The sequence below is a fragment of the Pseudonaja textilis genome, chromosome 8 (genome assembly GCF_049901715.1).
Source record: "Pseudonaja textilis isolate UNSWEBS1 chromosome 8, rPseTex1.2, whole genome shotgun sequence".
Classification (NCBI taxonomy): domain Eukaryota; kingdom Metazoa; phylum Chordata; class Lepidosauria; order Squamata; family Elapidae; genus Pseudonaja; species Pseudonaja textilis.
This window is the reverse complement of record NC_141997.1, coordinates 7,447,317-7,462,944: the sequence shown is the minus strand read 5'-3', so window position 1 is coordinate 7,462,944 and position 15,628 is coordinate 7,447,317. Positions and strand designations below refer to the sequence as shown.

Sequence of the window (15,628 nt, the reverse complement as noted above, 5' to 3'; positions counted from 1 at the left end):
CAGCATTACAAATGAAAGCATTAAAAATAACAATAGTAAAAAATAAAAAAACAGACAAAACAATATTATGATTAGTGGTGGATTATCAGTGGGTAGTTAGAGTCTGCCTAATTTTGAATACAGTGTAACAAAATTTGGCTACATTCAAATAAAATATTTTGTGTATTTTATTAGGTGAGGTGTTCTTAAAGCGAGTCCAGGAGTCCTTAAAGAAGACACAGTGTAGTAGGACATGAGCTGCAGTATTAACAACCCTTTGTCCATAGGACACAGTCTCAGCCTATGTGGGTTTTTGTTTTTGTTTTTTGGCAACAGCCCTCCAAAATTATACAAAAATCTAAGTTTGCTTTCATGTCATGGCTTGAATCAGCAATTAAACACAAAGACTTCCTTAAAAATATAAAATTTATTGGAAAATTGGTATTTAACTAACTGTAACAGAGTTATAATGATTAGAATTTACAGGAATAGAAGTACAGAATTAATTATCATGCCTTAATTCAATAGATCTAAATCCAGCTGATAAAATTGTTCAGAAGAGGCAAGAAGATTTAAACAGCTGAGATAACATAGAACCTAATTGTAACATTTTGATGCAATTGTATCAAACTTTTGCAGTGCAGAGGAGGAATGAAGAATAGTGATTTCCCCAGGCCGATTAATAGAGAGCATGATAGTACTGAGGAATCATATAATGTTTACTTATTTATATGTAGCACTGTATAGCATTTGACTTTCCAGAGAAATATGATATTAAATAAATGCTTTGGTAGCATAATATTTTTTCAGGAAAATCAAATGCCATATAGTCTTACTTAAAAATAAATACAGGTTTCACTGAATTACAGTTAAAGGTCTGTGATTAGAGATATTGATTTTCTTTGCAGTTATCATTCATTTATATTTCTTTCCAGTTTCATAGCAATCAGCCCCTTGGCTAACATATCTGGAGCGCCAGGCACAAATATCTAATTTCTTCCACTGACAGATTCCCCCCCCTCTTCTGAATGTTTGTATAGTGTGACCAAATCACAATTTGTTTAAATTAGACTTGACAGAAATAGTTGTTTCAAGTTATTCTTTAAAACATTTAAAAAATATTACTGTTGAAATGAAACAAATGAAACAATGAGTAAATTTTTAATATAATAATTCTGTCGCCTTGTCAGCCATAGTTATATCGCACTTATCCAGAATGTGCATATAAATAATTCTAGAAATTAAATTTAATTTGTTCATAAACTTTCAATTTCCTTTTCTATTTGCATGAAACTTGAAATGTACACTTTACAACAGTCAAAAACCAGCATAGAACAAAATAAAATAGTTTTTTAATCCTTATTAATGAAGCGGGAGAAACATACAAAACCAGATGAGGTCCAAGGATAACCTAGAATACAATATCTCATTGAGACCATGTTATTCTCCCACCTTCTAAAATGTGGTTGATATAGAATTTTTTGCCTCCCCTTTAAAGGTTTGATAATTATATTATATGATTGTGATTAGATTGGCATATATTAACCAGACCACATGCATGTTTTTCTCCCAGACATTTCAACAATCCTCTCTTCAGCATAAGTCTAAAAAGAAGAATAAAGGTAAATATTATGTGAAATACTTCTTGTATTTCTGGTGGCAAATAAAATAATATTGTAAATTGTACAAAAACATTTTAAGTTTAAAATAAGTATACAGGAAGTCATTATCTTCAGTCTATTTCTATAAAAAGAGCTTTTTCATTGTTTTTTTTTAATCTATAGGTTTTCAAAGCACATGTGATTTAAAAGATATGTGAACTTTACATAATTATAAAAAGCCACATACTTAAATATTCTTGCTATCAGAGAAATATGTTGTGCTTCAGACATAGCTGTTTATTAGTTGATTTTGTTTTTTGTTTTTTTTGCAGAATTTAGTCTTAATAATAATGCATGGCAGAAAAAAAGATTCATGTTAGACTGAAATCTTTATGAAGATCAGAATATAGTTTTGCTGTATTAGTTCAAATAGTCAAACTGTGGCAAGATCATAGCAAAAATGACTGAATAGCATCCCCACTCAAGTATATAGCCTTATGACTAGCAACTGTTAGTACTCTTTGTTTTTATCATAGTAGATGCACACTAGTTGAAGTTTCCATTTCTCATTCCTTAGTAGCTCAGCATGTACCCTTTAGGGTTTATATTTTGTAGATGGCATAACTTTGTATATGTGCATGTTAATTCATTTTCCATTTAAAATATATTTATATAAATGTTGAAACAATTTTTTTTCCAGGTCTAGCACCTAGTAAGAGTAAGCGGCGGATTTCTTGTAAAGATCTGGGTCGTGGAGATTGTGAAGGCTGGCTGTGGAAAAAGAAAGATGCTAAAAGTTACTTTTCACAAAAATGGAAAAAATACTGGTTTGTTCTAAAGGAAACCTCCCTGTACTGGTATATCAATGAGGAGGTAAGAAATAGCATAACTATTTCTCTTTTACCAAAACTAACAAATCTATGAACATCAAAGATACAATGTATACTTATCTAGAATATTTGTTATTTTAATTATTTAAATTAATTAATTTAATTTAATTATTTCATTATTTTAATTATTTGGAGTACTAAGAAGTACTCCAAAAATCAGCACTTACTTCTTCAACAGTGAAAATTCTTATAGCATAAAAAAATAAATGGAGCACAGTCTACAGTTCCTCCCATGCATATATCAAAATTAATATTTAATCATAGTGAATTAAAGCAAATGAAACCTTTGTCTTTGCTTTAAAGAAAAACAGCACGCATGTATCTTAGGAGGGAACTGGAAAATACTGTAGTCATTATTTGAAAGACATGCATTTTCAGGGTTCTTTGACTATTCTGTACACATATATCCCATTGCGTACAAGGCATATATCCCATTGCGTACAATCCTATACATTGTAACAAACTTTTGTAAGCAAAACACATCTGGGATTTTAAGAGAAAGATAAAGGTGGTCTCGTAAAATGACTGCCAGTGGATGGGCTTGCATAAACTGGTTACCAAAGCAGTAAAGCCAATTACATAACATTGAATGAGATTGTTCTGTAAGTACAAGTTGCCTGCTTCTACTAGTCATATGCAGAATTAACTGCCCTACGTAATAATCTCAGTTTATGGGGACAAATGTGATTTTTGGTATAAGTATTTTTTTTCCGAAGAACTTAACTGTTCTTTTAGTTCTTGGAAAGCTTAATATTGTTAGATTGATTTAATTTAAGCATAGAAGACTGTGACTGGGAGAGAACAATGAAGTAAAATTAGAGTATAAAAGATATACTTGAGTTTAACATGAAAAATAAAAGGGAGAAAAAGACATGAAGACAAAAATAAACAATTGGTCAAAAGACAGTAATTAAGGAGAAAATTAACCATGACCTATAAAGTAAGGTCTTGATCGTTCAATATGTTGTGAATATACAGTTGAGGAAAAGGATATTCAGAATAAACATTCACATAACTTCTTAAGTTAAGAGAGCTGTGCAGTTTTGTCAAAAATATGATAACTAGGCAAGGGTAAAGTATAGAATTGCAAGATCTAGAAACAGGATCTCAGAAAGAAAAGTCTGATTGTAGTTCTAAACATAGTAGTAACACAAGAAATGTAATTCTAAGAAGAAGCGATAGCAGAAATACAGTAGATGTGAATTTCAAATTTTATATGGGTATTCTGGATTTTACATCATATAGCAATAGCAATAGCACTTAGACTTATATACCACTTCATAGTACTTTACAGCCCTCTCTAAGTGGTTTACAGTCAGCATATTGCTCTCAACAATTTGGGCCCTCGTATTGGAAGGATGGAAGGCTGAGTCAACCTTGATCCTGGTGAGATTTGATCTACCAATTTGCAGGCAGCTGGCTGCAGTAGAAATAGCTTGCTGTACTGCATTCTAACTACTGCACCACCGAGGCTCTTATGTTCCATGTATCCATCCATTTAGTATGCCACGCATAATTAAAATATTGTGTAAGGCAGTGTGATTAAACCATCATGGATTAATTTGTTTCCTGAACTCAGTTATTGTTTTGAAATAACCAAGTAATATTTTGACAGGTGACTTTTAATATCTTTAGGTCTAGATCTGCATTATACTTCCAACAATATTTGTCATAATATTCTACCACAGAATTCTTATGTTAGTAGAATTAATTTAATCAAGATTTTTTGGTACGCCATTATGACTTATTTCATATATTATGCCACTATTAATCATTCCATCATCTGAATTCTCTCACATCACTAAACCAAAACAAAACTCTTATTTCATATTTCTCACTCTTACCTGTAACACAAATTACACATTTTTCTTGTTAATAAAATTTAACTGTCACTATGATCCACCTTTTATCAAGATTTTTAAAATGATTCTAGCTGAAGTGTTTATTAAATTAAATTATCTCTTCTGGAGGCCAAATAATTTATAAGTATACTTCGAGGGTGTCAAACTCGATTTCATTGAGGGCCGGTTCAGGGTTCTGTTTGATCTTGGGGGACGAGGCGGAGGGGTGTATGGCCAGGGTGGGCGTGGCCAGCTCAACTTCACTCATGTCAGGGGCACCAGTGGTGGCCAAATGCTAAGGCAGGACTTCCTACAGACCGACCCTCACTCTCATTTATAATCTCCTCCCTCCCTCCCTTTTCTTCTTTTTCCTTCCCTCTTCATTCTCCTTTCTTCTTCCTTCCCCTCTTTGCTTATTTTTCCTTCCTTCCACTTTTGCCATCTTTTCTTTTTCTTTGTCTTTCCTCTTTCCCTTTCTCCTTTCCTGCCCCCTTTTGCATGCTCAAATGCAAAAGGGGAAACATTTCTCCTTTTGTTTTTTTTTAGTTTGTTTTGTTTTGCTAGTCCTCTGCCAGCAAAAAAGGAATTCGGGGTGGGGGGGCATGCACAGCTTCCCCTGGCCCCTTTTTCCACCACAACAGCCTCCTGCAGCCCTCTGCCAGAAAAAATGGGCTCCGTTTTTGCTGAAAGCTGCAGGAAGCCATCATGGCCAAAAAGGGGGCCTGTTTTTGCTGACCGAGGCACTGCAGGTAGGTCCTTTGCTGTTTCCAGGGTGGGCCCACAGCCAGATCCAAGCACCCCGAAGCCCGAATCTGGCCCACAGGCCTTGAGTTTGCCACCCTTCGTATAGTTGCATTTGTTTGTTTAATTTTGCCTGCTTTTGTTTTTTAATGTATTCATTTTCATAGGATGAAAAAGCAGAAGGATTCATCAGTTTACCAGAATTTAAAATTGATAGAGCTAATGAATGTCGCAAGAAGTAGTAAGTATTGTAAATTAACAGCTAGAAACAGTAGGACAATAATGACATCTTTCTCTATTTTAACCTATTATTTATTGGAATTCCTTTATTATTATGGTTGGTTCACAACAAGCTGATGTTTATGTGAATTTTGCATGTTTATTCACTTAGTGGGCCCAGAGATGGAATTCAGCCAGTTTGGGCCAACCGGTTGTTAAGATTTTGCGTAGTTCAAAGAACCAGCTGATTGGATCACTGGCTGGCCCCGCCCTGCCCTATCTCACCTTGGCCAGTGGCTAGAGCACACTCGTGCTCAGCTACTCTCTGTCTCCTTCACTCACTTGCTTGCCCAGACCATGCGGCCCATCTGATCTCCATGCCTCACCCATTTGCCTGCCTTTGCTGTGGTCTACCATGCTGGCCATGTGGCCCAGCTGATCTCCATACCTCGCCTGCTCTGCTCATCGTGGCTGCTCGCGAAGGTAAGGCACTTAGCCAAAGGTCCATGTTGGGATGGACAAAGTTTCAGGCCTGGCTCTTGCTACCCTTCCACCCGCATGTAGCCCACTTGCCCTTCACCTCAGATTGGGAGATGTGCCAGTTCCTGCCTCTGGCCTTCCCTGGGGGGGAATGCCATCTTCTTGCCATTAGCCTTGGGTCAGAGGGCACGCCAGTCCCTGCCTGTGGCCTTCCTCAGGGCCTCTGAGGAGATGCCACCCGCTCTCCCTTCGCCTTGGGTCAGGGGATGCACCAGTTTCTGCCTTTCTAAAGGGACACTCCTCCCATTGCCCCACTTGCTTCCACATGTTTCCACCATGGCCTCACCCTTTGCCAAATAAGCTCACTTACCTCTGCTCTGATTCACCTCTTTCAGAGGCTCCTTACTCACTCTCTCCACTTCTTTGGCCACAACTGCCTCTTTCTTCATCCTGTGACGTTATCTTCCTTTCACGACTTTGTATCTTGCTCCCCATCCGGATTCTCCACCACTGCTGGGCCTTGCCTGCCAGCGGGTGGGGGGCAGGGGAGCAATCAGGGAGCCCAAGGCTATGCCATCTGCATTGCCCCTCTACCAGCCACCCCTCCTCCACCAGCCCACATGCTTTGGCTGAGCATGGGCCACCACTACGAGAATGGTGCGAGCCCCATGGGCTAGAAAGGAAGGCTGATGGAGGGGAAGGAAGACCCACTCTGGATTTGCTGCACTCAGCTGAAGGGCTGCCTCAGTAAGGGGGGACACAGTGAGGTGAGGCTACTTTTCAGGCCCAGCTTCAGCTTCTGTGGAGCCTCTGGGTGGGAGGCCTGAGAGAAAATGCCTTCCCCGAGAGCTGCCCACTCACCTATCTGCCGGCCAGGCTGGCCTGGAAGCAACATGTCCCCTTTTTGAAGTCTGGATGCGGGACCCGAGACAGAGGGGAGGGTGAGCAGGCGGCACCCCAGAGCAAGGCCCCAAAGTGGATGAGCCTCACAATGTGCTCCCTCCCACCAAGGCGGCCCTTTGGCTGAGTGCAGCAAGCCCAGAGTGGCTCTTCCTTCCCTGCCATCAGCCTTATCCTCCAGTCCGCAGCTGCGGAGAATCCAGGCAGTGCGTGAGAAGCGGACAGGGAGGGAGCTAAACAGTGATGGCTCAGCCTTGGCTCATCTTCCCCTCTGCCTCCAGCTGTAGGAGGAAGGTAAGGTTGAATTGCAGCCAGCTGGGAAAGCCGAACCACTGCCCAACCTAGAGCTGCTGGTGGGGTTGAGTGAGGCTGCAGCATGCACCTGGCTTGAAGTTCCCAGCCCTTTGTTTGAAAATCTCCCAAAAGGGGTAGGGGAGGAAGTCCCACCCTGGCCCCTTTGTTGTACCTGGAAGCCTCGCCTGCCAGCCTTTCCAGGCAACACAGTGCTGGGCACAATCGTCCCTTTGTGCCTGGTCCTTGGGAGACTGGCCAAGAGCGCGTGGCAGTCTTGGGCTTGGCAGGCTGGCTGGCTGGCTGGCTCATGAAGTGGTGGTGGCCACCAGTGCTGGGATCACCACTCAGGAGATGAAGCTGGGCCTGGATACAGTGGACTTCCTGCTCCAGGTGGCTCCAAAATTAAATGCTTCCTTTTCTTGCAAGTATGTACAAATATCATTAAAGGGAGAAATGATGAGTGAAGGAGAAGGGAAGTTCTGTAACCAGAAAAACTGAGAATGAAAACAATGTATTCCAGTTATATTAGAAGTGGCTCTTTGTGAAGGATCTGTGAAAGTTTTGGAATATGGAAAAAAGTAAAGCAGAAAGATTTAATTAAAAGAGAAGAGAAAGAATGGTAAGACATCCACTAACTGACTGCTTCGAAAATGCCTTTCAAATGTGTTTTCATGTTACAATGGATTGGAAATATTTGCTTGACTATATGCTTTAATGTTCAAAAAGAATAATCTTTATCAGTTTATGTAGAGATGTATTCTTCAAGCTTTAGTGCATTTTGCAAAAATCATTATAGTAAACTGAATGCCACTGTAGAACATCATTTCTCACCAAAAATGCAATTTAATAGAGAATAAAGCTAAGATTTTACACTTAGGCAAGGAAAAAACCCAAATGCACAGATATAGAATAGATGGTGCTTAACTGGAAGTAACTGTGAGATGGATCTGTGAAATGGAAACTTATCAAAGAGATTCAACCAAGAAATAAGAAGAAATTTCCTGACAGTGAGAACAATTAATCAGAGGAATGGGATGCCTTCAGAAGTTGTGGCTATACCATCACTAGAGGTTTTTAAGAAGAAATTTGTCCATAATATTATAGGGTCTCATGCTTGAGCAGGGATGGGACTAGAAAACCTCCAAGGTGCCTTCCAACTCTTATTCTTTATAAATCTCTCCATTCAGTCTTACCAAGAGAATGGTGATAAACAATATTTGGAAATGAACATTAGGTCTTCTGATAGCAAAATCTCCTCTTATTGGCTAGTATCAAGGGGAAGTTGACTTTGAAAATGCTTCCTCTCTCACCATAACATGCAAGACGAGTCGAGAAGTGGCTGGGAGGGGAGGGGCAAGGAGAGGCCAGGTGAGGTGCCCCTGATGAAAAGACATCGAGTTGACCATGCCTACCAGTGACATGACCAACCAGCCATGCCTACCCAGCAGTCATTAGGACAGAGAACCAGTTCTTAAATTATTTGAATCCCACCATTGAGTTGGCCTTTATCATTATTTAATGTGTATTATATAATACTAGATAAACCTATACAGGTTTATCATTGCTGCGTCTTACAGTGCTTTTAGAAGATGAAAATAAATAGTATAACTAAAAATGTAATACGGATCTCTAGCTAACTTTTACATTACCAAGATATTTTACAAATAATTTGTTTATATTAACAGACACTTGTTTCTTTGTAATATCTTAGAACTAGGCTTGATGATTTAACTCAGAACTAACTTTTCAAATACACTGCTCAAAAAAATAAAGGGAACACAAAAATAAGACATCCTAGATCTGAATGAATGAAATATTCTTATTAAATACTTTGTTCATTACATAGCTGAATGTGCTGACAACAAAATCACACAAAATTATCAATGGAAATCAAATTTAGCAACCCATGGAGGTCTGGATTTGGAGTTACACTCAAAATTAAAGTGGAAAAAAACACTACAGGCTGATCCAACTTTGATGTAATGTCCTTAAAACAAGTCAAAATGAGGCTCAGTAGTGTGTGTGGCCTCCACGTGCCTGTGTGACCTCCCTACAATGCCTGGGCATGCTCCTGATGAGGTGGCGAATGGTCTCTTGAGGGATCTCCTCCCACACCTGGACTAAAGCATCCCCCAACTCCTGGACATTCTGTGGTACAACGTGGCATTGGTAGATGGAGTGAGACCTGATGTCCCAAATGTGCTCAATTGGATTCAGGTCTGGGGAATGGGCGGGCCAGTCCATAGCATCAATGCCTTCGTCTTGCAGGAACTGCTGACACACTCCAGCCACATGAAGTCTAGCATTATCGTGCATTAGGAGGAACCCAGGGCCAACCGCACCAGCATATGGTCTCAGAAGGAGTCTGAGGATCTCATCTCGGTACCTAATGGCAGTCAGGCTACCTCTGGCGAGCACATGCTGTGCGGCCCCCTAAAGAAATGCCATCCCACACCATTACTGACCCACTGCCAAACCGGTCATGCTGGGGGATGTTGCAGGCAGAACGTTCTCCACGGCGTCTCCAGTCTCTGTCACGTCTGTCACATGTGCACAGTGTGCTTTCATCTGTGAAGAGCACAGGGCACCAGTGGTGAATTTGCCAATCTTGGTGTTCTCTGGCAAATGCCAAATGTCTTGCACGGTGTTGGGCTGTAAGCACAACCCCCACCTGTGGACGTCGGGCCCTCATACCACCCTCATGGAGTCTGTTTCTGACCGTTTGAGCAGCCACATGCACATTTGTGGCCCGCTGGAGGTCATTTTGCAGGGCTCTGACAGTGTTCCTCCTGTCCCTCCTTGCACAAAGGCGAAGGTAGTGGTCCTGATGCTGGGTTGTTGCCCTCCTACAGCCTCCTCCACGTCTTCTGATATACTGGCCTGTCTCCTGGTTGTGCCTCCATGCTCTGGACACTACGCTGACAGACACAGCAAACCTTCTTGCCACAGCTCGCATTGATGTGCCATCCTGGATGAGCTGCACTACCTGAGCCACGTGTGTGGGTTGTAGACTCTGTCTCATGCTACCACTAGAGTGAAAGCACCGCCAGCATTCAAAAGTGACCAAACCATCAGCCAGAAAGCATAGGAACTGAGAAGTTGTCTGCGGTCACTACCTACAGAACAGCATGTGAAATTGATTGTCAATCAGTGTTGCTACCTAAGTGGACAGTTCGATTTCATAGAAGTGTGATTGACTTGGAGTTACATTGTGTTGTTTAAGTGTTCCCTTTGTTTTTTTGAGCAGTGTATTTTCAGGCTATGGAACTTGCTAATAATAATCCTGAGTCCCTCTGATCGAGAGGCAAACCTCAAGTGTTAGCTGCATTTGAGTGATTGCCCCCGTCCTTAATCTGTTATGAAACCTTCTCAAGTTCTCATAAAAGCCTAATTTCCATGGGATGCAGTTTGAAAAATCCTTGTCTAAATTTGAAGATATTATTTTTGTACTTTATTAAAAGAAAACAGATCTGTGGAATTTGCCATTACTGTGAATGATTTTATTTTAATAGGTTGTCACAAACTTTGTTCTCCTCAACTACTAAGAAGTTGAAGCTCCAATGACCTATCTAGAGATGCATCTGTAGAATTGCTACATCAGGCCTATTGAATTCACTGTGTTCTTAAATAGACTCATATCATATTATATTTTAAGAGCATTATGTGATTACACATGCATATTTCAGTTAAAAACAAAAATTAGACATAAAAATATTATTGACGTCCATTTAGACTTTTTTTATAAAAAGAGAACACAAACATGAAATGCAGAAAGAAATGCACTAACATATTTAGTATTTTATTATGATTTTTTTCATATTTTTTGTATAGCGCATTCAAGGCCTGTCATCCCAAAATCAAAAGCTTTTACTTTGCTGCTGAACATCAAGATGATTTGAACAGGTAATTAATTCTAAAAGATGAAAATAATCTTTTTATTTTATACATTTTATTTTGTATTTTGTGTTGTGTATAATTCAAGAAAATTGACTAACCAAATAAAATAAATAAATAAAATAAATAAATAAAATAAAAATATATAGTTTTACATATTAGGACCAGCTATGAAAATATAGGAAAATATGTAAGATAATTATATTTCATTCAAAAAATGCTATGTGTGTGTGCTTCTATCTACATATATGTACACAGTGTAACAAGTATGTCACACATACAGGTCTGTTAAATATAACTTTTGAATAGTAAACTTTCTGCAAGGATAAAAATCTTCTGGATTTTGGGTACAACAATCCTGATATATTCATAAGTAGCAAAATTCAGTAGGCATCCATAGTTAGCTCTGATGATAGAAAATAGTGCATAGTGATGTCACAACTGAAACTCCCATATTATCTCATTGCTGCCTAACACCTGATACAAATAAGATAGTCCTTGACTTACAACCACAATTGAGCCCAAAGGTTTTGTTGTTAAGAGAGACGTTAAGTGAGTTTTGCCCTATTTTACAACTTTTCTTGCCCCAGTTGTTAAGTGAATCACTTCAGTTGATAAGTTAGTAACATGTTTGTTAAGTGAATCTGGCTTCCCCATTGATTTTGCTTGTAAAAAAGTTGCAATGACTTTGGGAGACAGCAACAGTCATAAGTATAAACCAGTTACCTAGCATCTGATCACATGATCATGGGGATGCTACAAAGGTTGTAAGTGTGAAAAATGGTCATAAATCACTTTTTTCAGTGCTGTTGTAACTTCGAACAGTCATTTTCCTGGTCTCCACCACAGCAGATCTGTGGTGGCCCTGGTCTTAGACTGCTGCTTTTAAATGTTAGATGAGCCTGCAATAACTGGCAATAAAATTATTGCCGATTTGATTCTCAAAGAGAAAGCCTATCTGGCTTGTATAACCGAGACCTGGCTGGGACCAGAGGGAGGCGTTCCCCTTGTAGAAATGTGCCCAGTGGGTTATCAAGCATGGCACCAGTCTAGACCTCAGAACGGGGGAGGAGGTGTGGCTGTTGTTATCAGAGAATCTCTAGTAGCTTTCAGAGGCATTGTTCCACAAGTGCCCGGCTGTGAGACCATTTTTCTTAGGTTGGGCTCAAGGAATCAGGTGGGATTGCTGCTGCTATACCAGCCTCCCTGCTGCATTGCAGCTTCCCTACCTGGGCTCCTGGACCTCCCTGCAGGGCTGGCAGTGGAATTCCCCAGGCTTATAGTTCTGGGAGATTTCAACCTGCCTTCTCTGGGGGTGGGGTCAGAGGTAGCCCAAGATTTCATGGAAACCATGACCTCCATGGGCCTGTCCCAGATCATCTAGAGCCCGACTAAAAATAGTGGCCACACACCCAATTTTGTGTTCTTGTTAGAGCAGTGTCTATGTGACCTGGAATTGGTGGACCTGTCCTTGGTCCCCTTGTCATGGTCAGATCACAGTCTGGTGGCATTGAGTTTCTGAAAAGCTGTACACACACACACACACACACACACACACACACACACACAGGGTTGCAGGACCTATTAGATTGGTCCACCCCCGTCAACTAATGGACCCGGATGGATTCAAGAAGGAGCTGGGGGTTATAACTGCAGATCTACTATGCAGTCTAGCTAGTCACTGTTTGAAATAGAAAGGTGACTGAGGCTCTGGATAGGATTGCATCCTTGCGACCACTCCTCACCCGTAGACCTCTCTGTGCCCCATGGTATACAGAAGAACTGAGAGAGATGAAATGCATGAGGAGACATCTAGAGCGCCACTGGTGGAAAATGGGATGAACTTGATCGAACATGGGTAAGAGCTGCTACTAAGGCCTACCTTGTGGTGATTCATGTGGCGAAGTGTAAATAGTTCTCCACACTAATTGCATCTGCAGATAATCACCTAGTGATCCTCTTTAAGATGAGCCACTCCTCCTGGGGAAGGAGGAGTTTGAGGTTCCACCTGAAGGGGCACACTGAGCAATTTGTGGATTTTCTGGAAGACAAAATCGCTCACCTTCGTTCCCAGTTAGCTGCCGGTGTGGTTGCTGGTCCAGTCGAAGCTCCTGAGGCAGGTTCCTGCCTTATTATCTGGGAACGGTTTTACTCTGTTGCTCCTGAGGAAGTGGACAGGATCCTAGGGAATATGCATGCAAGCACCTGTGTTTTAGACCTATGTCCCTCCTGGCTTGTGAAAGCTTCCTAGGAGGTGATAGGTGCGTGGACTCTGGCAGTGATTAATGCTTCCCTACAGGAGGGGACAGTGCCCCAGCACTTTAAGGAAGATGTGGTCCACTCTCGTCTTAAGAAGCCATTGCTGGACTCTACCTGGTTGGATAATTTCCGACCTGTCTCCAATCTTCCCTTTTGGGGGAAGGTTATTGAAAAGGTGGTCACGCAGCAGCTTCAAAGATTTCTGGATGAAACGGATTGTCTTGATTCCTGCCAGTCAGGATTCAGGCCTGGATTTGGGACAGAAACAGCATTGGTTGCACTTTTAGATGATCTCTGGTGGGAGTGGGATGGGGGTAGTGCATCCATCTTTGCTCTACTTGACCTCTTGGTGACTTTCGATACCATTAAGCATGGGATTCTCCTGGGGTGGCTTCAGGGGATGGGAGTGGGAGGCCTTGTGCTGTCTTGGTTCACTTCCTTCCTCTGCGGCCGCTCTCAGTCAGTGTTGATAAGAGGGGAGAGATCCAGCCCTCGCCCACTGCTTTACAGGGTTCCTCAGAGCTTGGCATGCTTTCCGGTCCTGTTTAACATGTATATGAAGCTGCTGGGTGAGATCATCTGTCGTCATGGATTGAGGTATCACCAATGTGCTGAAGATACTCAGCTGTATGTCTTGGCCCATGATGAATTAAGTGTTGCTGTGTCTCCCCTCTTGCAGTGCCTGGAGGCTGTTAGGGGCTGGATGGGAAGCAATGGGTTGAAACTAAACCCTTGCAAGATCAAAAAGCTCTGGATTTGGGATTTGTTGGCTCAGGGAGAATTGCCACCTTTGGTCTTGGATGAGGTGGCACTGTCCCAAACAGACCCTTTGCATAATCTAGGGGTTTTCCTGGACTCGCGACTCTTGCTTGAAGAGCAGGTGGCAGTTGTGGCCAGGATGGCCTTTGCGTAACTGCGGGTTGTGCACCAGTTGTACCCTTTCCTGGACCAACGGTCACTACTCACAGTCATTCATGTTCTAGTCACTTGATTATTGCAACACGCTCTACATGGGGTTGCCCTTGAAGAACATCCGGAAGCTCCAGTTGATGCAAAATGCAGCAGCCTGCATGGTTTTGTGCAGACCCCGGTGTGCACATTTTCATCTCTCCTGCGGGAACTGCATTGGTTGCCTATTTGCTTCCGGGTGCAATTCAAGGTGCTGGTTGTCACCTTTAAAGCCCTTTATGGCTTGGGACCAGGTTATCTGAGGGACTGTCTCTTGCCGGTCACATCTACCTAACCCATCAGAGTAGGGAGGCAGAGAATGCGGTGGGTCCCATCCCTGAGGGAGATAGACCTGGTGAGACCCAGAAGAAGGGCCTTCTCCATGGTGGCTCCCTCTCTCTGTAACATCATTCCCCCAGAGATTAGAGTGGCCCCCTCTCTAATACTCTTCCAGAAGGCAATGAAGACCTGGTTCTGCCAGTGGGGCTGGGGAACCCAGAATGGGATGGAGCCCATCAAATGACTTGTGTGATCTGCTGTCAGGGGAGGGAGTGGATGGGAGTTATTTTTTTTCCAGATTTTGTTCTATTGTATTTTATTAATTTATTTGATTATTTTTGTTAGTTTTTATTGTTTTTTTTAATATAGTTTACATTCTGTAAGCCGCCTCAAGTCGCCATGGGCGAATAGGCGGCAATATATTAAATAAATAAATGAAATGAAATGAAATGTTGTAAGTTAAGGACTACCTGTATAATTTTCCAGCTGGAGGAAATCCAAAAGGGCTGAGTTCAGAGATTTTATAGACTGATTTCTAATGTTTTTGTAGTTAACATAATGTTAGTAAAAAAAAAAGCTTTAAATTAATGCTAATTATTATCCATGCTTCATCTATTATGAATACTTTTCAAATGTGTGACCCCTTAAATGCTAAACTTGAATACTCCTTAATGTGATATAATTAGAGTAATGCTGGTAAGAGTGCTCATATAGGATGGTTTGCAGAGAAGCATTATTTATTATTTCAAAAAAGTCTAATTAGACAGACCAGCATGCTTGGCACATATGCTGTAGTTCAGAAACCAGATTGTGCAGTCTGTACAGTAACTACCCTATTTTCTTCTGTACTGATGATGTTGTATTACATGTAGCACACTCCCTGACATTAAATCAAGAATGTGGGTGGATCCAAATTCTACTATGTACTGTTAAAATTTGTAGCATAGTTCAATATGTTCCAATATAATCAGATCATTTTGTCTTCCAACAAATGTATTTTCCCCTTCTTAGCCAGATTATGTCTTTCAAATGGAAGATATTAGTGAAATGAAATCAGCTTTTATAATGTATAGTATATTTTACTCTGCATAGTTAAAATATTATTACAAATTACTGTTATTAATAATATTGTCCTTAGTGGTTCTCTGTACCACTAATTTATTATGAAACAATAATAAAAATAATGTATATCACGTCATATTAAAAATCTCAGATTATGTAAAAGAGGGTTACACTGCCTTTTCAAGTATTGTTTAAATATCTTTCTACTCTTCTTGGAATGTAATCACTGGTAAAACTCCTA

The 15,628-nt window shown here is 40.8% G+C and overlaps 1 protein-coding gene and 2 pseudogenes across 6 annotated transcripts in view; all 3 read left to right on the top strand.

Annotated features, from left to right (window-relative positions):
• The window catches only part of CNKSR2 (connector enhancer of kinase suppressor of Ras 2), a 257,797-nt gene that overhangs the window by 161,434 nt on the left and 80,735 nt on the right, over positions 1-15,628 (top strand). For all 6 annotated transcript variants that reach the window (XM_087938239.1, XM_087938238.1, XM_087938240.1 and 3 more), the window contains 4 exons: positions 1,553-1,601; positions 2,281-2,453; positions 5,220-5,293; positions 10,777-10,848. In XM_087938239.1, coding sequence (XP_087794365.1) covers positions 1,553-1,601; positions 2,281-2,453; positions 5,220-5,293; positions 10,777-10,848 — 368 coding nt within the window. The remainder of the gene's footprint in view (positions 1-1,552; positions 1,602-2,280; positions 2,454-5,219; positions 5,294-10,776; positions 10,849-15,628) is intronic.
• Positions 11,700-12,361, top strand: LOC148125100 (uncharacterized; annotated as a pseudogene).
• Positions 12,460-14,011, top strand: LOC148125099 (uncharacterized; annotated as a pseudogene).